Raw genomic sequence first — 26,445 nt, 5'->3', positions numbered from 1 at the left:
TAATTATTGGTCCTGAAACAAGATATTAGTATTAGATTTAAGAACACCAAAAGTATTGTTTGCATGTTAGAATAGTCATATCTTATACCTTTTTCTACAGTGTTGAATTATTTCTTGTCTTTCTTCCCTTGATAAGTCAGACTTGTGTTTGGTAAAAATGTCACAGAGCAAAACAAACTTTAATGTTCCTGGCACAAAAGGAAAAAAATATCAGAAAAACAAATTTAACAACTTTTCTATAATAAATTATTAATAATCTTTTTAAAGGGTTGAAGATAGAATGTTTGTGTAAAGATGTCCACTTTGAAGAGGTGTCTGCCTAAAAGAGGTGTCCATATCATGGTATAATAATAATTTATTATAAATATTTACTTCATAAGATTATACATTTAAAAGCAAAAATTCAAAGAAAAGATTCTGTCAAAAGAGTTCCTCAATTTGAGGTGGTTGTAAGCCGTTTGACAGAAAGCTCAGTCAGTCAGTCTTTACTACTACAGTAGTATTTATTGTGTATCATCTGCAGTTTTTAAAATTGTGTAATTATGACATAGTTTTTACATGTACATGTATTCACACCTATAGACAGTTTCCTTAGCACCATCTTGGTTACATCAGTAATTTTTGAGGGATCAATTCTTTGAAGATGCCCACAACTGACAGTTTGAGTACCACCACTACTGTGGCGAAGTCCTGCAGTAAGGGTTTCCACCATTTGTAACACATACTCCATTATACCGTACAGCTCACTCACTAGGCCTCTAATCCCTGCAAGGAAAAGAAAAAGAAAAGAAAAGTTAACCTGCCAGCCTAAGATAAAATTAATTATTTTATATAGAATGGTTTGATTTTGTGGAATATACTCCTCAGGCATGGAATTTCAAAATGTTTTGAAGAAGGCATCAGCAACTGGAAGAGTAGGCAGCTGTGACAAAGCCAAACTTGTTTGTCATAAGCTGATTGCTATGACCAGAGTAACAAATAACATTGATGATAAAGTAACATATAATCATTTTTTATATAAACATCAGTGAAATACCAGGAAATCTTTCGTGCGAAAAACTCATATCTTCACACGTGAAAATAAACATGTGAAGATATCAATTTCGAAACATTTTCTGACAAGTTTGCCCTGTTTCAATGCTGAATGAGCCAAAGTAAATCGGCATTAAGTCGAAACATCCTCGGATCGTCATCGGCAATCTTCCGTTATCTTCGGGAAAGTTCGGAAAATGTTCAAAAACATTCGTACGACCTTCGGACAACATTTTGCAAATCTTCAGAAATCTTCGGAAAATCGCCAAAAACATCGTAATTAGTAATGTGTTTGTGTTCAAATCGATATCCCACTCGTTCGCTGCGCTCACTCGTGAGATATCGATTTGAACACTCGAAGATAAATTTCATATCTCCGCGCAACCATGTAATATCCTCTATATAGTTAACATAATTATAATCAAGTGGCTGGCAGAACTCCAGCAGTCGCTGGCTTGATCTGAAAACCCTGAAATATCCTTTGGACAGCCGTCCCGCTCCCCTAAAAAAAATCGGGGGAGGGACAGTCTGTGTTTTGGCGACGTTAATCATGTTCCAGGATCCTGCTGTTATCTATTTATATTTCACATAAATTATTATATCGGATATCCGGATGACCAAATTGGATTCATGTGGTTCTAAATATAACACAACAAACACTAGAGAGAAAACATCATCGAGCTCAAGAAACAAAGCGCTAGATCAATAAAATGCAAGAAGCATAACGTTTACAGCAACAAAATCTAATAACCAACCTTCTCCGCTCTCCAAGTAAAGCTACAACAGTTTTCGGCAAAGCCAGACACTGTCATTCGTACAATACATTGTGCAACAGTATTAGTTAACGGCCGGGCCCGGAATATTTCAAAGCTTGTCCTTCCAAACCAAACATTTTAAATTGTAATGAGCCAAAACAAACCGCACTAACAAGAGATGTGGCAAATAGAGGTTTCAAACTACAGCGCACTACTCTTTGCAACTTGTCTTGGTTTAAATAATACTGCATATCATTTATTATTGTGCTCTTCAGAAATAAGTGAGATGCAAAAGGCTGTAAAGTTCAAATGCTCCCCGCACGCTGAAATAATTTGGAATGCCACAAGCTATCGCCTGCATAAATTAAAGGGAATTATGAATGGTTTTCGTGTAAGGGCCAATTAGATCATTTTCCACACATTCCGGGAAAACCATCCGCCGCAGAACACGATTATCGTCCCCAAAACACCGATGTTCCCTCCCCGATTTTTTTTAGGGGAGCGGGACGGCTGTACACAGGCTAACCCTGATATAATGGTACAATAAAGGCACCTTCGGATATTCCGTAATTATAAATATTTATTTCTGGGATCATTTTGCTGTGTTCTAAGGCAAGATACTTTAATCTCACAGCACTTTCCTACCTCCACTAGCCTAGGGAGTATAAACAAGAACCAGCAAATTGTTTGGGTAACTTGACAAAATGTTGAGGTATCTTCAACCTGCAGGGATGGCAGTGACTCCTTTTATTATTGTCCAGGGGAGTAGCTACTTCATGATATTGAAAATAGAAGGCTTGGAAAATAACTTGTTTGCTGTTTGACTTACTATTTTTCACAGCTGTTGCTTCAAGAAATTCTGTACACAGATCCCCTAAATTCCCAATATCCTTTCCATTTAATTGTACAATTCTTAGCAGCTGCCTTGCAGTGTCATCTGAGATGTTACTTGGCAGAGAGCAAGTGTACAGATAGTGTAATAATGCATACAGCACATCTGAAGGCAGACCCTCGAGGAAAGGAGGAATTTTGTCCCATTTGTAGATATCAGCAAAGAAACAAGAAAGGATTGTCTTGTGAGCTAGAAACTGAAAAACAAAAAAATAAACATAAGATGTACACTGATTAGTTATTATTTAATTAGACTGAGTTGAGCGCAGTACAGGGAGCTGAGCAATCAGGTGAGTAATTTTTATATCAGCTGGGCACAAACAGTATGTCAGTATGTTGATTTGTAATCATGAACGTGCTAATACTCTCTGAATTGTATCACACGTGGTGACAGTCCACTAGTACTTATTTAATATAACAAAGTCGAGTTAGAAACACTGTGGCAACCTCTTTTAAGCAAAAAAGTCACTGATATATATCCCCAGCTTACAACAGTACAGAATAAGCAAGAAATAAACAAATTATGATTTCATGTAATTAACATGTGAGATGAGGATAAAAATAAATAACATGCTAACAGAGTAGTAATAAAATAAACACCTTTTCACCATTACTGGAAATAAATGTGATATCAGAGAAAAAGCCTTCCTTCAGTGCAGGTAGCAAAGAGTATGGATGGTGTAAAAGATTCTCTGAATCCACTTCATTCACCTGAATTAAAAAAAAATATTATTTATTTTACTAAATGTAATCTATTATAAATCTTAAAAATTTTGAAAGCAGACCATGAGCAGACAGTAGCACACTATCCAAATAGAACTTTTGTATAGTGGACAAAATGGGAATTACGTAAACTTAATCCAATCAGTGCCAGATAAATAATGGAGTCTGGTGCCCTAGAGTCCAGATTGAGCAGTCCAGGTTGAAGCCCTGGCCAGGGTCGTTGCATTGTGTTTTTGGACAAGATGCTTTACTCTCGCAGTGCCTCTTTCCACTCAAGTGCATAAATGGGTACCAACAAATTTTATGCTGGGAGGTTATCCCGACCTGCACTGTTCTAGAATCCCATCCAGGGGGGAGTAGAAATACCCCTAATTATTTGATAATACTGAAACTAGGGTAAGCTCCAGTGAGCTGATGGGCCACAGGCTTGAATGTAGACTTCACAAAAAAAGGCATTTGTTTATACCCTAGGTGCATGATTAAGCATGAGCGCTGCCCCCCAAAAAACACAAGCTATATGCTATCCACTTGATGGTAGTTTATCCAGGGGAGAGTGTTATCCCAGCCTCTTCCAATCCTCAGGCAACTCTGGCTCTGCTGCTGGGGAAAGACTAGGAACAAACAGGAGGGAGGAGAACAGTTTCACCCTCCAAGTTTGGGGTTGGACAGATTTTCTTAAATTATGTTTCAATTAGCAATTTTTCAAAGTAATTTTTGCATGAGAAATATGGGACTGGGATGGGGCACCATCAGCCCTAGGAGAGTACCTCCACTTAAAACATTGTGCACATCTTAAGATCAGTGCCTTTACCTTTTGACAGCACAGCTTTAGATGCCTGTCATAACACAAGACTAGTTGGCTTGACTCAAGTGTACACTGAAGGGACAACAAGCACAAGAGGTTAGCCAATATTTAGGATGAGACATTGTTGACTAAAGGGAAAACGAAAGTTACAGGTCAGAAGAGGCAGGGTTTGAAAAAGAAGGAAAGAAGAACTCACAAGAAGGATGGATGGATGGATGGATGGATTGATGGAGAGAGGAAGGGGGAGGGTAGGGGGAAGGGAAGGAAAGAGAGTGAGGAAGGGAGGAAGGGGGGGAAGGAGGGAGGGAGGGGGAGGGAGGGGGGGAGGGAGGGAGGGAGAAAGGTAGAGAGAGAATGAAAGAACATCTAATAGTGGTATTAATACTATTAATAGTGGTATTAATACTTACTTTCAATGCAATTTTATCTACATTATTGCCATAACAAACCAACTCTCCTGAAAAACTGTCAAACTGCAAAAAGAATAAACAATAATTGTTGTAATTAATTTTGTAGTAAGTAAAGAAATGTTTTCATGTCTTAAAAAATCAAGGGCTATGTTATGAACGTTCAACAAAAGGAACTTTTAGAGATCGTTTTGTTGACATTTCATGATTTAATAATTACAGCTTTATTTAGTTTTCTCATCATTTTTTGACATTTTATTGTCCGTATATTTATAATATTGATTAATCGGAGCGTATTATACCATGTGATTTAGCTATCAATCTAGTTTAGAAGCCTGTCGCTTACATGATCTACGCAGTCATCGGTCACGGGAGTAGTTGAGTGGAGTATCCACGTCTTCGGAGCTAATTGAGAGTTTATTTGGAGTTTATACCGGAGTTACCTCTTTTGGAGTTCATTCATTTATACCTTTTTTACGCAGGATCAGACGTGAGTTACTTGTACATATTGATCGCCTTTTTTGCTTTTTCTGTTTTCTATTTTAGCTTGTACGGTAATTCCTTTAGCCTTGTTTCTGATGATGCAATCGTAATTTGCTTTGTAGTTTTCACGGCATGTGTGCATAGCCAGAATAAAGTCTTTGATTTTGTATTGTACACTGTGGTTGACACTTACCGTTCCCGAATGTACATGGACCGTTCACAGTCTGTCAATTCAAAATAAACTTAAAAATCTTCAAATTATAAAGCCCACACATTTCCACACTGATATATTACTGGTGAGACTTCAAAATACTTTAAGCGCTTTTAGCTATTTATTTATTAACCCACTATCTACTTCCATAGCTATGTTACCAAATGGATTCAATAAAATTCTCCATAGTATAACACTAACCACAAACGTTTCACAGGAGAAGAAAGGAAGAGTTTCTTGTTCTGAAGCAGGTGGCACTTTCCAGATCAGATCTCCACCTTCTTCCAAGTGGAATTGTACACTGAGAAACAGTAACAAAAATAAATACTTTCAAAAGCACATTTTTATATAGCCACAGCATCCAGATTTAGCCATAGCAAGTGCATTGGGAAAGTCTCACCCCCTTCTCATTCCCATAGCCCTTTTCATTTCCAGGGTTTTGAGTAACATTTTTGCTAGCTAGCCTGCTGGCTAGTGATAGCTATGATTTCACTAGGCAAAACCAATTTTCTACTAGCCAGAATTCCCAAGCTAACTTACAATTGGGCAGAGGCACTTTGCCATCTTCACTGGCTGTGTTATCGTTATCTTTAGGGTTAATTTTAGGTTACTGTTTGGTAATTACAACTTGTTTACAGTCTTAGATAATTTTATACTGACAACAGTTTTGGGGGTGCGGGGATGGCGCAGTGGTGAGAGCACTCGCCTCCCACCAATGTGGCCCGGGTTCGATTCCCGGACCCGGCGTCATATGTGGGTTGAGTTTGTTGTTGGTTCTCGTCCTCGCTCCGAGGGTTTTTCTCCGGGTTCTCCGGTTTTCCTCCCTCCGCAAAAATCAACACTACTAAATTCTATTTCGATCTTTACAGTCCTACGTCTTATACACGAGCCTCTGGCTCGGACACTGAGGGTAACCTCGTCCTGCGTATGGACTTTAAAATTGTATTTACATTTTACATTTTTTAAGTTCTGTTCTCTCGGAGTGGAATTACGTGTATGGTTTTCTTCCAATCAAATTCCTGAAATTTTAGCTAGCCATTTTGGCTAGTGAAAGGCCAGAACCCACTGGCCAAAACTGCATTTCTACCAGCCTGTGGCTAGTTGGCTATCGTTAGTCTCGAGCCCTGATTTCTCTTAGCCAGCAGGGCATAATGGCACGAGAAACAAAGGGCTCTGGCTCTCTCCTGCAAAATTGCGTGGAGTATCACCTGATACCTAGCCAACAAGGCCTTAGGCCGAGTAGGCTCAAATCAGACAATATTCCGAAAGATTAAGCAGGATAATTGTTTTATTATTCTACAAATGGTCAGGGAGACACGTTTTGCAGATAGATAAACTGTAATTATGCAGCACTTTACAGGACTTCGACAAATTTTTGCAACCTACGTATATCGCAGGATATCTGTCTTGTACGAATGACAGATATTAATAGCATTTTGTCCAAATATGGGCAGCACGTGCATTTGTTGAATAATAAGGTCTATTAGAAGGCCCATTGAGCAGGGCAAAGTCTTTATTAGAGCGTTGTTTTGGCGGCATCTTTCGATCTTTAAAATATTTCTGCAGGGGTAAATAGGGAAGAAGATGGCTCCCTTCTGATGAGGTTAAGAGAAACTGAGTTATTTCTGGGAGGGAGTGCAACATGTCAGCAGACAGATTATTTTAAAAATTAAAATTTATAAGAACTTGTCATACATGAATCCATGTCCATCTTTCGAAACCATAGACAGCAATAACAACGAACAACTTATTGTGCAACACATAATACCAAATTCGGGATTGCAGCATTAAAATTAAAACTGCTTTATATTTAACTGTGTTTGAATATTATAACTTGGTTATCTTGTCTTTAATTATGCCCCAGATAATAACAAGCTAATAACATAACATGTTCATCAGAGAAAAGTCGAGAATATTTGAAACGTAGAAAAAATTAAAAGAGTAGAAGATAATCGTAACATACCCTTCAACGGCTGGGTAACAATCGTCCGACAGCCTACATGCCACTATCTGCAAACATTCGAAGAAACTAGTTTAGTCAGCAGAATTGAAATGAAACCATTTCGCGATGGAAATATTTCTTGTCTTGGATGAGTTGATTTTCGTACCTCCCAACAGCCAAGTAGATCTTCTTCTGAAGGTTTTCTGTCAGAAAATGAGCTCATAATCTTTGATAAATTAAGCAGTTATTCCATAGAGGTCGATGAGCTCCACAATATCACATTTTCGTCTTGACAAGCAGTGGACTGTTTTCATTTCTTCAAGGCATTCGATTCTTGTTCCCAGATCCCAGAGCTCTCGTTTTCTTTTGGTCACGTGCTGCGGCCGACGCTGCGGCCCGTTTCTCGTCGTTGTCACGTGGCCGTTGTCATGTTGTCCAGCCGATCCCGCGTGCTACTGGCCGGGGGAGCCCGACGGGACGCTCGTCATTCATTTTCCAAGTTGTGTTTTGGTACCATTTATTTCTGAGTTGTTCCATTTCAAATTTTTCGCAGGCGATACGAGTTATTCATTATTGTACTTTTAGTCAAGGTGAGTTGCAAATAAACGAGAACTTTCTTTCAAATTTTATAGATCATTTGTATTTAATAAAGGGATTTATATTTAAAGGGACATTTAATATGAGCGCGCGTTGTACATACTAGTTATGCAACGCTTTCGAGTGGTATATACTATGGAATATCCCACGAGTCACTTGTATTTTCTCGGTATACACACGAGCCTTTAGGCGAGTGTGTATGCCAAGAAAATATAAGTGACAAGTGGGATATTTCATAATTAGTAAATAAACCCCTTCAGGCGGCTGGTATATTGGAGGATAATGCCCGAGGCTGAAAGATTGTCGAAAAATGAACAGTTGGCCGAGAAGCGAAGCTTCGAGGGCAACTGTGAAATTTTGAGGACAATCTTTCAGCCAAGGGCATTATCCTCCAATACACCAGCAAGCCAGAAAGGGGTTTATTTATTTTATAACCCTCCGACTTATTTCTACAACGCGTTTCATCGCCAGTAAATTTATAGGAAAAAACCTACGTAATAAAACTGGCGTAACTGTGGTTGTAAACAAATGTAAGTTGATCGGTTTACGTGATTTTAAACTTTCTGATTTCATTAAAAGTTAGAATTAAATAAGGTACCTTCATTCGTTTGTTTTGTGCCTGCCTACAAAAGCGGGCGACGGATATCAAATCGGACGGGGTATATTCGCTGATACCCGTCGTCCGATTTTGTACCACGTGATGCATTTTGTCCAATGAGCGCGCGCAAAAATTAATGGGTGGGTTGTATACCACGAGAAAGTGTTGTGTAACTATTTTATACCATGTCATAGAAAATACGCTTACTAAATTTCGTCGAGAATACAGTCGCAGCGCACTATGGGAAGGTTGGGTTGAATACCGTCGAATATACAACGGTTTTCCTGTATTCTGATTGGCTGTATTTTCTATGGCATGGTATAAAGGAGCAGATGAGATGATAGATAGTTAACATATTATTCGGCATAGTGGAGGTGAATAGTACTTTGCTAATCACCTCTGAGTTAACCAATCAGCACGCGCGTACATTTTCAGACGAATTGATTCCAAATCGATTCCCGGCCCGACAGACTCCGGATCCCCGGCACTTGTGCATCCCTCCCCCGGTTTCGAAGGGTATTTTATAGTGGAATTCTGGGATAGGGAAATTTCCCTTACTGAAGCTAATCGGCCAGTGAAAAACAAGGAAATTTTCCTTCCCTTATAAAATTGTTTGGCACGTTTCCAGGGCACGTTTGAGGATTGCATTTATATCACGACGTCTCTTTCTTTTACTCTGGAGGATCATTTTTCTATGCTTGCACAGGAAGGTTCAGTTGTCCCAAGTTCTGTGAGCTTAGAAACAAATGATCTGCCTTCACACGAAACCATGTCTGAAGGATATGACGAGTACTTTGATCCGCCGTTGGAGAGCAAATACGAATGTCCTATTTGTCTTCTGGGGCTGCGAGAACCAGTGCAGACAAGTTGTGGCCACAGATTCTGTAGAGGCTGTATTGTACGTTCTATACGGTAAGCAAAATAGCGAGAAATGGTACCATACAACCAGATCGAACTGTTTTTCTATCTTTCTTTCCTATGTCCGTTTCGATCGAACGCCGTGCTACTGCAAATTATGTCGAACTAACCTATAATTTTTGGCTCGACTGTAGCACTACACTAACTTGGTTACAGAAGCTGAATTCATTCGGAGAAATATTTTAGAAAAGATCCGATTTTGACCAGCAGTGCTACGTAAATATACGGATAAATCTAGCGGAGTGCTACTCCGTCAGACTGCAATTTATGCACCTATCAATGTTAAGCCGCTGGGGGGGGGGGGGAGGCCGGGCATAGGCGGGGGATTTGACAGCAATTGTTTACCCGTGGTGGGGACTTTTGACCGTTTTAATGGACTTTCTAACAACATTTTATTGAAGTTAAGTGACTCTTTTGAACATCCACACATGCCCTGGGGTTGGGCATTTCATCAGAAAGTCTCAGCTAAGTTCAAATGCCTGGCCTATGCCCCCCCCCCCCCCCCATCAGCTTAACATTGATACGTGCATTATTTTATTTCGACACGGCGATAGTAGTACGGCGTTTGAAATAGACCACTTGCATAATGATGTAAACGCGCAAAGAATTCTGGTAGTTGTAGTAAAGTTTGCAGAAAAACACCATATTTCTGGCTTTTGATTGGCTAAGGGCATCCAAGCACGAAGGTCTACATCTTTGACATTTTAAGAAGCTGAGCTGCTAAGTTTACGCTCTTTCGCTTCGAAATTTTCTTATACATTTATTTAAGTTACCTGTCAAAAATATAGAAAACAGGATGATAGCTTTGGATTGAAAATCGACTGAGTTCTGTGTTTTAACCAAGACAGACAAATGTTGTTCATGCTCATGTAAGCTTATAAAGTTATGCACATTGTGTGGTGGAGGCGACTTTGTAGAAATTCGTTCATCAAGGCCGACAACTTCTCTTCATAAATAATTTGAGCCTAATATCACAGCTTCAAAAAATCGCGGAGTCCAGAATATTTTTAAATTTGTGTGGAAGCAAGGCAGGTCATCGACTTTGTTCATCATATATTTTCAGACATCGCTTCCATCAATTGCAGGTGAATTAATTCTTCACTGAAAAGCTTAGCAGTTTGACACTATATATAATTGCTGGGCGGGACGGTGAGTATTTTTTACAGTGTGACAGAAAAACCTGTCAGATAATTTTTCTCGTTCAAACTTTTTCGTATTGCATCGAGCTTTATCGATGAAGGATCAATCAAAGAGTATTTTCAAGCCGATCTTTCAAAACTTCCCTATGCAGGTGAATGCAGTCTACTTACATGTAAAATTGTATTTCTTTTTTCATCTAATTAGAAGTGTAATTGAAATGTTCTTTAACAAAGCAATTTTCCTCGTTTTTGTACTGGAAATGTCAACTCGTCGAGTTGGAGTTGTGGTTTCAATACGAGCGAGGGCCGTGCGAGCAAATATAATTACCGCTCAACTAGAGAAAACTCTTGTTGAAACTTCACTAAACACAACCCAGCAAATTCATAATTTTTTGCATAACTTTTTCTTCATTTTAACGGACTTGGTTTTATACTGGGAGCTTGCTTTTTGCTCTTTAATTGACGCCCCAGGGACGACGTCTTCGGTAAGAGTAATTTTCTTTACCTCCATCACGATTTTCTTGGGCTAGTGGCTTGATGACGATTCAAAATTTCCCGCGAACTTTACTACAACTACCAGAATTCTTTGCCCGTTTACGTCATAATGCAAATGGTCTATTAGTCTGTCAAATGAGAAGAAAGAATACCTCTGGGACCATCAGGTATTTGAACAGGGGCATTTCCCTGAAATATACGTGTCTCAAATTTGCACTCCAAAATGTTCGAAACAAATACGTAGTACATCAATAATCGACCTGTATAGTAATCAGCTGTAACAAGTCAGGTACCATCTCTTCTCTAGGGATGGAGATTCCAAATGTCCTGTAGATGCCGAGCATCTAACAGAGTCACAGGTAAAGCATTTTTAAATCAATAAAGTCAGAGTGATATGTACTTAAACTTTGAATACAAATTTATGTGTTGTAAGTTATGCAAGTAAAACAAAGCAAAAAGAGCAGCACTAAAACTAATTAATTACCCTCAACTATAAGATCTATGTTGTTATTAACCCAGAACTATATGTAGAATTTTGATTACTGTTACATGGAAGTATTTTGAAAAAATTTCAATATATTGCACAGTCATGAAACAAAAAAATTTCAAGGTTTAAATGCCCAAAGAAACACAGGGATTTTATCAATCACAATAACTTATTTTTTCGCTGCTCAAGTGATTGGGAAAATAAGCAAAAAAGTTTGGGGAGGAGATAGTCGCCCTCAATAAATATTTATGCATTAATATCATTTATAACATAGCTAGCTATAGCAAAGCCGCGAAATCAAATCCAATAGTGCACACTGAGCTGATAGTGTGTGCAGATTGCTTCGCTTGAAAAAATTTTCTTGCGTGACTTTTTGGCATGGGTTTTAATGTACATTTCCACCGGCAATGTTGTAAAACAATTGTGTACTCATTTAGCTGTGTACTATCAAGTTATGACACACTTGGGAAGTTTGGAGAGCACTCAAGAAGCTAGAATTGCTCTCAGCTCTAGATCTTGCCTCCAGCAACTCTTAGGCTTCTTTCCTGCCCTGCAAACTTACTGTGTGCACTATTTTAACATTACAGTTCACCACTAAATTTTCTCCGATTCTGATTGGTTTAAATTGAACATGTGATGCGATAGTGCCCGTTCGCCGGAGGGCACTATCAGCCCATAGTGCCCTCCCGTGAAAAATGCCCGGATCGATAGTGCCCGCCCGTGACTGTTTTTTGTAAACAAGCTGCCTGCAGACAAAAAAACCCAACCAAATTCACTGCATTTAGTGGGTTTCTCGTCTGGTTTTGTTTCGTTTGTTAAATTTCGGCTTTCAATTGAGTTTTTTATTCTCAAAAGTAAAAATAATCCACGATGCTTGTTAGTGCAGAATGCACTAATTGTGATGGTTTGTTGGGACTGTCATCCGCTAAACCCCTAAACCTCTAACGCGCTAAGGCGCTATGGTGTAAACTTTAATAGTCAATTAATTAATTAATATCAATTAATTAATTATTTCTGTGAAGGGGATAGGGGGTGGGGAGCACTTGACCGTACCCCCAGTTAAAACCTGGAGCATATCTACGTTAGTTTCATATGAAGATCTCAAAGGTATATATTTGTTTCAGAAAACCCTTTGCTCTCCTTGTGGTACTTCTCTTTTATAGGGCAAAGTACTTTGCGCCAAACGCATGCGCAGTTTAGTCAACGTTTTTTTTCTGGAACTCTCATGAACGCTGCTTGTATTGCGTGTTTACGGTAGGATTCCTGCAGACTCTGTGGCACCAAGTGAAAACCGCAAATTAATTAAATTAGATTTTGAGACTTTCGCAGCGCTTTCGTTATTAGGAAATGCAAAAACTTGCACCGGGACTTTGGGCTTGAAACTCCTGATAACCAGGAAACAAATACCCTAGCTGTACTGCGTTTTGAAAAATCTCTCGAAAGAGATTTTTTTTTTTTATTAGATTTGTTCCTTACTTCTTGAAAAACGTCTTTCGTGCAGTTTAAACCGTAAATTAATTAAATTAAAATGGAATATTTGGCTTTATTAAAGAAAGGAAAACAAATGTATCACGTTACGGTATTTTCAAGGAAAACTAAAGTATCTTCATTTGTACAAACGCGCAAAAGTGTTGTGTTACGTTTGCAAAGATTAGCGTAAGAAAAACCAGGGAAGGAATACAAGTGGTGTTTCAACGTCTAGTTGAAAGTTAAATAAAGCAAAAAAAAAAACGCTAACATAAAACAAGATACTTTCAATATTGTCGACACCATTGCATTCTGCACTGTCCTTTGAGTCTCTGAGTTTTTGTATGTGCGCGCGGAAGAAAATTTAGTGGTGAACAATAAAGACAATAGAGAGTTTTTGTCTCGGAACTATCGGCTGATAGTTGCCTCTTGGAAATTTGATGTTCTTAAAACTAGCATATTAGCCCGAGAAGCGAAGCTTCGAGGGCAAATATGCTATGAATTTAGTTGGTTTTTTTGTCTGCAGGCAGCTTGTTTACAAAAAAAACAGTCATGGGCGGGCACTATCGATCCGGGCATTTTTCACGGGAGGGTACTATGGACTGATAGTGCCCTCCGGCGGACGGGCACTATCGCGTCACGTGTTCAATTTAAACCAATCAGAATCTGAGAAAATTTAGTGGTGAACTATAAGACTTGATAGTGCACGCTAAAGCATGAACCAATTGTTCATTGTTGTGATTCTTAAACAACAGATCTATCCAGACAATTTTGCAAAACGGGAAATGATGGCTTTTGAGGTTTTCTGCCGAACAACGAAACAGCATGGTTGTACATGGAAAGGGCCCCTTCACAAATTGCAGGTATGTGCATGCATACACCTGTCATAGATGTACAGTATTTGAGATGTTGCAGTATTAGGCTGTCCCTTTGGCCAGACAGCTTAAACTTGGCATTGGGTTGCATAAATATCACTTTTTGAGTTTTTTTATGTTAACATGTTAAAACTGCAGCAAAGTTCTCATACTATAAATACTAATCAATATAAATGCACTAAAACCTGTAGGATCATTTGAAAGAGTGCCCATTTGTTTTGGTAAGCTGCACCAATCTCTGTGGGAAACAAATACAGAGAAAAGATCTTCAACAGCATATGGAAAAAGAGTGCAACCTCAGGAAGATACCTTGCGAATATTGTCAGAATGACGTTTTATGGAATGACACTGAGGTAACAATTTATATGCGTGGATTGACACAGAGTTTGTACAAATATATTATATTATTTTATATCAATCATTTAACTTGTGCCTGAAAAAGCAAAGCATTTGGATAAAAAAGTTCAGTTTTATTGGTTGCCAAATAATTCTTTTTGCTGAAATGTGTTAAACTTACCGTAACTTTAGTGACAGGAAATGGGGAAGGTCAACATAGTAAATTTAGGATGGATGCATGAAAGCAAAGGATGGAAATCAGATTCATAGAAAACAAGCATTAGTGCGAAGATCATGAGTTTTGAAAAAGCTATCCATTTTCTGCCATTTTTTTGTTGTTTTCTAGACACTTCCTACCATCTCACCTCTGGACAACTTTTTTCAGACATCCTCAATTTTCCACCATTGCCTTCCCCACAACCAAACATCTTATAACACAACTCTCTTTTTGTTTTTAGAACAGGTGGTGGACATGTTGCATATAATGCCACTGTGTTACACATATATATAAATAAATGCCATACAGTGTACATAAAGTTGGTTACATTGCTTATTACGGTTTAAACATTTTCTATCAGAATCATTTTGAAACCTGTTCAAAGTACCCAGAAAAATGCAAGAAGTGCGAAGAGGAAGGCATAGAAAGAGACAAGGTGACCATGTTTTAAAATTTTAACAACTTAATTAACTGCATTAGCAAATTGGTATGTACTCATTCAATCAGAAGAAGTCCGTCTTACAACTACCTTGTTAAACATGAAGTGATCATATAAAAATGCTGAGGGGTTCAGTCTGTCAGTCACAAATTCAAATGAGACAATTAACTATATTGGTTGAGAACTGAAATCAACTGGCTTTTGGCATGGTGTGGCATGATCCAAAACTTGTCATGTTTTCTATACTAAAAATAGAATTACATCGGTACAACAAATTTAAATGTATGTGTAAAAATATTCTTTGTTTTGTTGTGAGGGGATAAATTATTGAAAACAAGGCTTTGACATAATGTAATAATGAAATAATGGTTGAGTCAAGCACATACTACATATAAAGCCAAAAGAGCGAACACAACTTGTAAGTGTACTGTCCTTGTTCGGCTGCAATTTTCGCCAGATAAAGATAATGCTTTCCAAACTTCATAACTCTTGTTTTGAATGTGTTAAGCATCATCTGTTTGGCAGTGAACTTTCATGTCACAACAGCGTTAGTGCATGGTGAACACAAACTTTGAATTTTCAGGATTAATGTATATAAATGTTTGTTGCTGTAGCTTGTGTGGAAAGTATTAATATTGATAGTGTATTTGAGGTTTTTTAATCCTGCAAAAAAGACAGGGATTACCTTATTATAGGAAATTAACGCTTGTGTAAATTAATGTATTTAAAATTAACGCGACTTAAATTAACGCGGATCGAAGGAAATATTTCTTCCCAAAAAAGGAAACTAACGCGAAAGAGAGTGTAACATTTCAAAATAAAGGAAATTAACACGACCTACACAACGAAAAACACTTGTTGAGACATCAAGAACAAGTTTGTTTCAATACTAGGCGTATAATCTGAGACGGAAACAATGTTCGTGATTCTAAACCCAAACATATGGGTTAAGCGGAGAAATCTGACCGCTTGGAGTGTCCACCCTGAAGAAATAATGCTTTTTCCTAGGACATATAAGAATGTCTGGACTGTATCAAAAAATTGGGACCAAAATAATGGAAATTAAGGTCGTGGAAAATAACGCTCCACTTAATTGACGGCGCGGAAATTAACGCTAACAAAAATTAACGTGGCTTAAATTAACGCAAATTTTTGAAATTCGCGTTAATGTCATGAAGCGTTAATTTCCTATAACAAGGTACATTAAAAAGCCAAATTTATAGAGCTGACTTCTGTTTCATGACCATTAGTCTGACATGGCACTTTAAAATTGAAACCAACACAATGCTTTAGGGGGCCTTTTTATCTCATGGTAATGAGGTATTAAAATGAATCTGGACTTCACTCACTCGCTCGCTCACTCCATTCTGATATTAAACAACTAATTTATGCATTAATTGTTAAACATGCTGACAGAATGGTCCTTGAAAACCCAATTAAGCAGATGTCAATCGGAAACAAATTATTCTCCAACATCAGCTCGTTCCTAGGATATTTCTCTTCCAGGGAACGATTTTCACAAAACAAAAGAGGATCAAAGGTTACACTTTATTCTGGTGGTAAAAGAGAATTAAAATTCGTGCTACAAAGCCTCAAATCACATGAAGTGAGATTGTGACGTTACTGATAGCAGCTATAAGCTGTATGCAGTTACACTTGCCATGTGACGTGTTTTAGTAACATGTGATATGTGCCGAATTCCGTTTGAAAGGATCTTTCTGTCAGCGCGTTAACTATTTAATGCATAAATTAATTGCAGTTTAATATCGAAATGGAGTGAGTGAGTGAGCGAGTGAGTGAGGAAATTCGAGGTCCATAACCTTACCTTGTTACCATGAGGTAAAAAGAATAGAATTCGCACTACGAAGCCTCAGAGCAGAGCACAAGCTGTCAATGACCCATTCACCCAAGAAACCATTCAAAGGCAAATGAAGAGAGATTGTGACCTAACTAATAGCAGCTATAAGCTACATGCAGTTCCACTTGCCATGTGATGTGTTCTAGTAAACATTTCAGCCTACGACACGAGATCCATGCAGCATGTTTTTGTCTCAAGTCACGTCATCCGTTTTTCAACTTTTTTAGTTGAGCAGAAACACGAAGTGCTCAGGCGCATCTTTCTGTCAAATTTAATCCGCTGCTTAAAAATAACGCTATACATGCTAAAGAGAATCAAAGGTTACACTTTATTTCAGTGGTGAAAAAATAAAATTTGCGCTACAAAGCTTGAGAGCACAACAACAACAAAACAACAACAACAACAAAAGTTTATTTGAACTGTAAAATTACAAAAAGAAATGTTTAAACAATAAATAAATTAAAAATACATACAGTTGCTGGTCACCCAAAATAACTAAAAAGCTAAACTAGTTGGGTGACCACCATTTATTAATTTAAAATAAATATATCGTCAGAAAAGAGGCATTTTACATTTTACAATTTTACACAATTAATTAAGGTGGTAGATTACAGAACAAATCATTCTTAAACACGTATGTACAACAACAACAGCAAAAAGATAATTATAGTAAAAAGAAAAAGGAAAGAAAAGAAAAAATGAAAAATGGCAGAAATACCAAAATTAAATTATTAGTAGAAAAACTTAATAGAAGTTAATGAAATGCAATGATAATTCTCTTTTAAATGAATAAGGAGGTAGAATCTTAAATCTCTCATCAATTTCATTCCATAATATAGGTCCGTTGTATCTTATATTGAATTTGCCATAGTTAGCTCGAATTTTTGGAACATAAAAAATTGACCTAGATGCAAAGCGTGTGTTAACATTATGTTTATCAGAAGTTTTAATAAAAAAGTAGTCAAAAACCTTAGGTAATTTGTCATGGAAAAATTGGTGCATGAAGTAAAGGGTTTGAAGTTTGATATGATCTTGAAGTTTTAGAAGTTTGAGTTGAGAAAACAAAGGACTAGTATGGGCATCAAAATCAGAAAAGGTAATTAAACGGATTGCTTTCTTTTGCATTCTTTCAAGTGGTTTAATATTATGTTCATAGGTGTTACCCCAGACTATACAGCAGTATGAAAAAAAGGAAGAATAATGGCATGATATAACTGAACTAAGATTTTGATATCAACATAATGCCTAATTTTACAAAGAATGCCAATACCTCTAGATATTTTTTTTGAAATTTGTTGAATATGTTCTTTCCAGTTAAGATGACAGTCTATGAGAATTCCCAGATACTTAACACTTTTATGCTGGTTTATTGTTTTATCATTTATTTTAATTTTCATAGAGTGATTTAATTTTTTTTGATAAGGATGAAATATTACAAAATGTGTTTTTTCAATATTAAGAGATAGTTTGTTTGCACAAAGCCATGTATTAATTTCACTGAGTTCCCGATTGACGATTTCCTCAAGATGCTGTAAATCTTTATCAGAATAAAACAGATTAGAGTCATCTGCAAACAGATGAAAATCAAAACTTGATGAAGAATTTACAAAATCATTAATATATATTAGAACATCTAATATAATATATATTATATATTAACTCCCATGGAAAAATAAAACATTCAAAGGCAAATGAAGTGAGATTGTTACATTATTTGACGCTTATTTGGAAAAAATGCAAAGGTCGGCACATCATCAAATTGCCATGTGTTTAATACAATCATCTACCATTGCCAAGGCTTGAACCCGGACCCCTTGAGCCACAGTCCTGTGCGCTATCAATTTGGCCACTGTGCCTAGCTCCCTCAAAACAAAAGGTTTCTTTCCTCTCTGCCAATCAACAAAAGAATTGTAAAGAAGGCTGCTAAAAAGTTTAAAGTTTTTTGCATACTTTTTGTCAAAAAATAAAGTGCAAACCACTACAGGCAGTTTTGGGTGAAAAAAATATTTGACCCAAAATGACACAATTCCCCTTACATGTGTGTGGTTCCCTAAATTATCGTAAATATATCCATGCCTCCCTCACAGAAGGGATATATTTCCTAAAAAAACCCTCCCCACCCCTCTGAAAATTTCAATTAAGCTTCATACATTTCCTTAAAGTTTTTGGCCTTTGAGATCTCCCCCACCCCCAGGAATTTGCAATCCCTTCTGTGGGAAGAGGATGGACATCTTTTAAAACCACACATTGTTAGTAATTCATACGTGTTCCCTAATTAGATGGAATTCCACTTGGAGCAGCACTGCCCTAATGTAACAGTTGAATGTCCTGTAGCAGGATGTATATTTGAGGTAAGGGAACGATATTGAAGTAGATTTAATTGCTCTGTACAACCTGATCAGGAATCATTAATACTGTAATGTAAAAATATGTCATCGAAACTGATGAGGTTATGATTTGTTATTCCATGATCTCTACATTGGGAGAGCTCAGGAAGATTGAGTAAATTCTTTGATTGGGTTGTTCCAGAAAAAAATCCACACACCCCCGACGGATGGGATTCTGGAAATTCTCGCGGGAGGGGGGGTAAAAGGCTCTGGAAATCCAGGCGGGAGGGGGGCCCAGGGGGGGTACTCCGGGATCTAAGTGACGGGGATGTGCGAAGGATTTTTTTGGGGTCGAAATTTTTGATTCCGGGATTTTTTTGGGTAGGAGAATTTGGCAGGTATTTTTTTGGGTGACTTGATTTAAATAGGGGATTTTTTTGGGTATTAAAATCAAACTAAAGTGCCTTGGCGCGGCCTTGGCAATTAAGGGGTAATTTGACTAGGGATTTTTTTGGGCGTTTTTTTGGTCCAGGGATTTTTTTGGGTAATGTCGGGAGACCTAGGGATTTTTTTGGGTCCTGAGTTTTGCCTCCATTCGATCATCCCCGTCACTTTGATCCCGGAGTACTCCCCCTGGGGAGGGGGGTGAACTTCAAAAAGTCTTCTGCAGGGGTCATTTCAACCGATAATTCAAGCTCTTCGAACGTTTAGTTCGGTGACACTTCAGTGCCCTCAGATCCTGAAAAAGTAGATTATATTTTTGTTCATATATTTCTCACCTGACATAAATGATAATCTAAGTTCCTTAACAGGTCTTTTTATAGCAGAATACGTTAAAACAAGATACAAAATTAAAGAGAACCTCTCACAAGATCTCACGAAGTTGTTACAACAAAGATCATGAAATGCCTGACACATTTCTACTCTGCAAAAGCCTGGTGACGAATGTTGTTCACAGCGGACTTTTGACACAACGCAATGGACGAATCTGAAAGCCATCTTAAGCCGCTTTAAAAATAATTAGTTGAATTCATTTCGTGATTGGGAGCTGTTTCAAGTGCTTTTGTCTTGGCTACATTCTCCTCCGCATAAATTTTGCCTTCCCGATTTACTGACGAAAGCCAAAAAGACTTTTTGTAACTATGGGCAGTATGGCGGGCATAATGGGCTATTGCATAAAATTTTTGCTCCCGACCTGTTGAGGAACAGTGGAATTCTTTGTGGGTAAGGGCAAAAATCCGTGGATTTCCTTAGGGATAAGACAAATTAAAATATAAGGGATTTCTTCAGGGGAATCGGGTGAAAAGTTATGGAATTTTTAGGAGTAAGAACGTGTTTCTAATGGAATTCGTGAGGGTTTAGCACATTTTCAAAGAATTTCATTGGGGTATAAGGCATTTATTTATTTATTTTTATTTATTTATTTATTAGATTTCCCAACATTACAAAAAATATTTACAACAAAAAAGATAAAATATATAATAATAATAATAAAAATAGTGGGAGGATAACAGCAGGGGGAAACTGAATTCCCATGTAAAAGCTGTTATCCTAGATAAAGCTAAAAATTTACAAATAAATTTACTAATGAATAAAATTAAAAAAAAAAAAAAAATTACACTAATAACAATTTATCATACTAAGATAAGTTATATGTTCATATTGCTAAAACATTAAATGGCTTAACAGCTTTTTCTTAAATGAGCTCAATGATTGCGCCTCGAGGACATCACTCGGCAACGAATTCCAGTCGTTTATGTATCTATTAAAAAAAGAAAACTTAAAGTAATTAGTGCGAGCATAGTTTGGTCTTAATTTGAGCTTGTGATTGGATCTAGTACGAGATTCGCCTACTATGTCAAAGTACTTAGCAGCGTCGATGTCACAAAGACCGAATATTATCTTATACACTTGCACCAAAGAAAGAAACTTTCTTCTTAGTTCCAGTGTGGGCCACTTAAGTTTATCAAGTCTTTGTTCATATGATAAGACTGATCCGCATATTAATTTTGTCGCTCTTCGTTGGATTGCTTCAATTGATTTGACATGACTGACCAGGTAAGGATTCCACACAGGACAGCAGTATTCCAGTAATGGTCTAACTAGGGTTTTAAAAGCCACTTTAACCGCCGCTGGAGACTTAAATCCAAATGCTCTTCGAATCAATCCCATTACACGCCTTGCTTTGGCACAGATGGAGTTGATGTGGAAATCCCATGATAATGTTTCAGAGATAGTGACTCCAAGGTGCTTGTGATAATTGACAACTTCTAACTTCTTACTACCCAAGCTGTAGTCTTGATTGAGAGGATGTTTCTGTCTTGTAACGTGAAGTACACGACATTTCTCTTCATTGAGCTGAATTTGTGAACCATCGCACCATCGCATTTAAGACGTTTTTAACGGATTTCTTTGGGGGTAAGAATGAAAGGCCTGAAAAGACCTGTCCTCAACAGGGGGAGTGTGGATATTAAATGCAATAGCCCAATAAGCTTAACTAAGAAAGCGGTTCACAACGCGAGTTTCAACTTTCCTTCCACTGCAGATTAGAACTTCTGGCTCTTGAAGGTAGGATATGTGAATGAAGTTATCCAGTGCTAAGTTATAGAAGAATTTGGACGATAACTTAGAAGTTTAGACTTTTGTTATTCGAAAGATTTTGAAGAAGATTTTAGAAGTTCTCGATCTTCAGTGGACGGGACTGACCTTATGTCTCGAAAAGCAGGCGAAGAGGAATGACTATTTGACTCTTTTATCATATTTTTTACTAATCATATTACTTTAGGGGGTCTTTGGTCTTGGAAATCCAGACAGGAGGGGGGGTCTTGTGCTTCAGGAAATCCAGTTGAGAGGGGGGGGGGTTAAAAAACGACCCCATCCGTCGGGGGTGTGTGGATTTTTTCTGGAATAACCCATTAGGATGAGGATCTTAAAAGCTGGTTGTTATCTCTCTAAATTTTAATACAGTCATTAAGGCCTTTGGGAATTGTTGCTGATTAAATCAATATTAAATCTTTCTTAAAAGGGTTTACGACATCTCAGGGATGGACATATTAATGAGAATCTGCCCAACCATGTGGTGGTCATAGCAAACTCTGTCAACAGCTTAACATCAGCTTTTTCTGAGATGAAGGTGCATAAAAATGAACCTCAACCCCAAGAGCAGGCCAGTCAGGAAAGATACCAGAAAATTAATTTATTGTCAACGAGGACCGAGCGTCAGCGAAATGAGATTGATGAAATGAGACATAGCATCACTGCTCTTACTAATGCAGTACATCGTCTGGAGCAACAGATAAAGGAGTCATTTGCAAGGCAGGAAAGACCATTGCAAGAAATGAGCATCAGGTAATGTTACTATCTTACAGAACCCATTAGAAGATTAGTTGGGAATACCAAGACTGTGAATGGTCCCACCATTTTAGTACATCTAGCGAGGAGGAAAAAATCCCAAGTGAAAACAATTTACTTTTTTTGTTGGGGCATGCCAATCACATTCTAAGGGGACAGACCATGAAGGTAATGTTGCTCCTGTAACTAGTGGTACCTATCGGTAGAAGTGCCAACGAGTACAATGGGAGAGAAGAAGAGTTAGGATAATTGTAAATGTTTGGCTGAAAGTACGCTTTATGATCTTGGTCCAATAATGTACGTTGTGCGTTTTCTTTAAAAATCTTGAATGTTTGTGGAATCAAATGCAATTTTGTGAAGGCTTTATGAGGAAGGAGTTCTAAAATAATACCAAAGTAGTGACGATTTAGTGAGAGATCTTGTAAAATCTATGTTATTTAGAGTTTCAAGCCATTGCTGTTCGATGCCGCTATTTTTGGAAAGGTTTGCGCTGCTTTTTAAAAAGTCCAATAGACCTTATAATCAAAGTGGCTTTGAGCCACTGAACTCGAAAAGTAAATATTATTATGAAACAAAAAGAAAACTTTTACAAAGATTTGCCAAAACAAATCATTTTGAACTTTCCTCGCTGCAGTTTATAACAAATCCGCTCAACACATACCCATACCTGTTAACCCCCAGAGTACAGAAATCTGGAGATGTCTACAAATCTTTGCGTGCGTGACGTCTCAAATGTCACATTGAATTGTTGTTTGGTCGTCTGAGAAGCCGCAAATTGTGTTCGGGTAACCAACTTTTAGGGAAATTAAAGGCCCGGTTGCCCGAGAAAAAAATGCCGGACAATCCAGGAAAAAATTGAAGTATAGAACATTAATTTTATAAATTCGAGAAACGAAAAGACCCTCCAAATAGCTCTCTTCTGATCGATGAAATCCGTGTTGTCTTCTAACCCAGACCTAACTTTAATTACGCATGCAAATTTGCATGCCTTTGAAATTTTAGATATCTTGAAGGTTGGTATGCATGTTTTGCCTTCATCTTGAATGAAATTAAATTCTAAACAAAGCGTAATTCAAGTTTCTTTGATCATATTTCAATCTTTAGTTCGGGAATTTAGTCTTTTTTAAGCAAACAGATTTGAAACCCTTTTGTTATCTGAGATGCATCTTGCAGGGCTCGAGACTAACGGTAGCCAACTAGCCAAAGGCTACTAAAATTTAGGTTTTGGCTACCAGGTTCCTACTAGCCATTTGGCTAGTGAAAAACTCGGAAAAGTCAACTGTTCTTGATAGAAATCAATATGCCTGACTAGTGAAAAATTACTTTTGGCTAGTAAAATCTGACATGTCACTAGCCAGTAAACCAGTGAGTTAAAAAGTTAGTCTCAAGCCCTGTCTTGTCTGGGAATAGTTACCAATGCATGGCGTGCACGTGCTGAACAATAATAATAATAATAATAATAATAATAATAATAATAATAATAATAATAATAATAATAATTTAATAATTTATATAGCGCTTTTTACATATGCTGATCAAAAGCGCTTTACAGTAATATCATTAAAAACAATAAAAAGTATACATATACATAAAACAACTAAAACCTAAAGGTAAAATACAGTAAAAATTTAAAAAGATACATTAAAATGCTGATCTAAATAAAAATGTCTTAAGTTTACTTTTAAAAACACCAAGTGTCGTAATAATAAGCAGGTCGGCCGGCAAACTGTTCCATAAAGCCGGTGCAGATGAAGTGAAGGACCTGCCGCCAAGTGTTGGGCGCATTGTCTCCCGTGGAACTTCTAATAATAGGCTACTATTTGAGCGTAACGAGTATGAGCTCGCTTGCTTAACTTTCACCAAATCACTAAGATAAGATGGCGCAAGATCAATAAATCAATAAATTGATTTAAAGGTAAGAATTAAAATCTTAAACTTAATTCGATGAGCAACGGGAAGCCAATGAAGCTCGTAGAGGGCTGGAGTTATGTGTGAGTACTTTGGTATGTCCATAAATAGTCTTGCAGCGGCATTTTGAACACGCTGCAGTTTGGAAATTTGAAGATTTGGCAGTCCATACATTAAGCTATTACAATAATCCAGTCGAGAGGTAATAAAAGCATGAACAATTGTACGTAGACTATCAACAGATAGATATTTCTTAATTCTCCTTATATTATGTAAATGAAAGAACGCACTACTGCATGCCTTGCTGATATGTGTAGACATGGACATTTTTTCATCAAACCAGACTCCCAAATTTCTAGCTCAGGCGACAGACCTTATGTCATTATCACCTACGTGTAAACAACCGTCGCAAGCTAACTTATTTAGCTGATACTGAGTTCCAATTAATAACATCTCGGTTTTGTCATCATTTAGTAGAAGTCTATCACTAATCATCCAACTTCGAATATCTGCAATACAACTTTCCATGGCCCTCATTGCAACATCTTGACTGACTTGGCTATCCGGTTTAAAACATAAATAAAGTTGAGTGTCGTCTGCAAAGCAATGGACGCATGGTAGGTGTTTTTCTATAACGTCAAACAACTGAGATGAGTAGATAATGAATAGAAGAGGTCCTAAACAAGAGCCCTGAGGTACCCCACAGTCCAAGTTGAAGCATTTAGAAAGTGTACCACTGATGGATATCCGCTGACTTCTGTTGGACAGATATGATTTGAACCAGTTCAGGACTGTTCCCTGTAAGCCGACTTTGTTTTGCAACCAATTGATGAGTATCTCGTGATTAACAGTGTCAAACGCTGCACTAAGATCTAACAATACAAGAAGCGTGACACATTTTGAGTTCATACCAAGCATGATGTCATTCATAACCTTCAACAAAGCAGTTTCAGTACTATGGCCTGCACGATATGATGACTGTCAAACTGGGTAGATGTGGTTCTGAAGCATGTGTCCATGAGTCTGATTGTATACAGCCCTTTCTGTTAACTTAGAAACATACTGAAGATTACTAATGGGTCTGTAATTCTTGTACAACAAGTCAAGGCCAGCCTTTTTTAAGATTGGATTCACCAGTGCACACTTCCATCCGTCAACAAATTGACCAGTCATAATAGATGTGTTGATGATCTTTGTCAGGACCGGAAGTAAAACATCCAAACAGTTTACAACAAGAGGCGTTGGGATAGGATCAAGCATGCACGTTTTCTTCACAGAACTGAGAACTAGATCACATACATTACATTCTGTAAGTTGCGAAAATGTTTCCATGGTAACAGCAGCAGTCTTACTAGGGTTAGTAAGAGAATCAGAGTCATTGCTAGGTAAGACTTCCGTCATTTTATCCAACTTTGAGTGAATATCACAGATCTTTTTGACAAAAAAGTCACCCATCTCATTTGCCAGTTGCAGCTTATCTTTGAGAGGCGGAAACAAAACTTCATTCTCCTGCTTCAACAATTTTCTAGTGGCATTGAAGAGATCTCGTTGATTTGAGCTGTTTTCATTAATGAAGTCGGTGTAAAATCTTTTCCGTGCCACATTCATAAGATAAGTAGCATACCGTAATGATTCGATTTAGCGCCCGGGGCGCTTATTTACTTTTGGCACCTCAAGGGAGGGCGTTTATTCGAAACAGGGCGCTTATTCGGGACAGGGCGCTTATTTAATTTTTTGAGTAACCGTCAAATGTATCTAACAATAACAGGAACTATAACAGTTAGAAATTGTTAAAAGTTCAGCTACTTTTAAAATAATTGTTCATTTAAACAGTGTAAATATATACATGAACTGTACGGTGAACAGTCAGGAGTTTATCTAGTTGACGTCAGTGACTTCAGTAGGGGCAGTTATCCACAAAAGGGGCACTTATTAGAATAGGGGTGCTTATAAGAATGGGGGCGCTAATAAGAATGGGGGCGCTTATTAGAATAGGGGCGCTTATTTACAAAAACACATTCGAAGGGGGGCGCTTATTCGGAAGGGGGCGCTTATTGGAAGTAGGGCGCTAAATCGAATCATTACGGTAGTTCTTTTTTGCTTTGAAATTAGTTAGATCAGACGAATTCCTTGTGCGGCGCCATCTGCGTTCAGCCCTCCGTCGCTCTCTCCTAGCATCCTTGA

The 26,445-nt window shown here is 37.7% G+C and overlaps 2 protein-coding genes across 6 annotated transcripts in view; one reads left to right on the top strand and one right to left on the bottom strand.

Moving 5' to 3' along the window:
* LOC144631724 (uncharacterized) overlaps positions 1–7,566 on the bottom strand; it is a 68,828-nt gene extending 61,262 nt beyond the window's left edge. For 2 of the 4 annotated variants that reach the window (XM_078490249.1, XM_078490248.1), the window contains exons 1-9: positions 7,416–7,566; positions 7,271–7,317; positions 5,509–5,608; positions 4,617–4,679; positions 4,213–4,278; positions 3,279–3,389; positions 2,617–2,875; positions 577–765; positions 89–188 (exon numbers count right to left, since the gene is read on the bottom strand). In XM_078490249.1, coding sequence (XP_078346375.1) covers positions 89–188; positions 577–765; positions 2,617–2,875; positions 3,279–3,389; positions 4,213–4,278; positions 4,617–4,679; positions 5,509–5,608; positions 7,271–7,317; positions 7,416–7,472 — 992 coding nt within the window. In that variant the 5' untranslated portion in view covers positions 7,473–7,566. The remainder of the gene's footprint in view (positions 1–88; positions 189–576; positions 766–2,616; positions 2,876–3,278; positions 3,390–4,212; positions 4,279–4,616; positions 4,680–5,508; positions 5,609–7,270; positions 7,318–7,415) is intronic. The other 2 variants (XM_078490252.1, XM_078490251.1) reach the window with 2 other exon arrangements.
* LOC144631789 (TNF receptor-associated factor 6-like) overlaps positions 1–26,445 on the top strand; it is a 61,618-nt gene that overhangs the window by 21,037 nt on the left and 14,136 nt on the right. Inside the window, exons 1-7 of one of the 2 annotated variants that reach the window (XM_078490350.1) lie at positions 9,057–9,356; positions 11,304–11,355; positions 13,706–13,813; positions 14,017–14,178; positions 14,740–14,814; positions 18,955–19,026; positions 22,028–22,350. In XM_078490350.1, coding sequence (XP_078346476.1) covers positions 9,139–9,356; positions 11,304–11,355; positions 13,706–13,813; positions 14,017–14,178; positions 14,740–14,814; positions 18,955–19,026; positions 22,028–22,350 — 1,010 coding nt within the window. In that variant the 5' untranslated portion in view covers positions 9,057–9,138. Of the gene's footprint in view, positions 1–9,056; positions 9,357–11,303; positions 11,356–13,705; positions 13,814–14,016; positions 14,179–14,739; positions 14,815–18,954; positions 19,027–22,027; positions 22,351–26,445 lie in introns of those variants that run through there. The other variant, XM_078490349.1, reaches the window with a different exon arrangement.

This window comes from Oculina patagonica, chromosome 12 (genome assembly GCF_052425735.1).
Source record: "Oculina patagonica isolate OP01 chromosome 12, crgOcupat, whole genome shotgun sequence".
NCBI classification, from domain to species: Eukaryota; Metazoa; Cnidaria; class Anthozoa; order Scleractinia; family Oculinidae; genus Oculina; species Oculina patagonica.
This window is presented reverse-complemented; position numbering and strand designations above follow the sequence as displayed.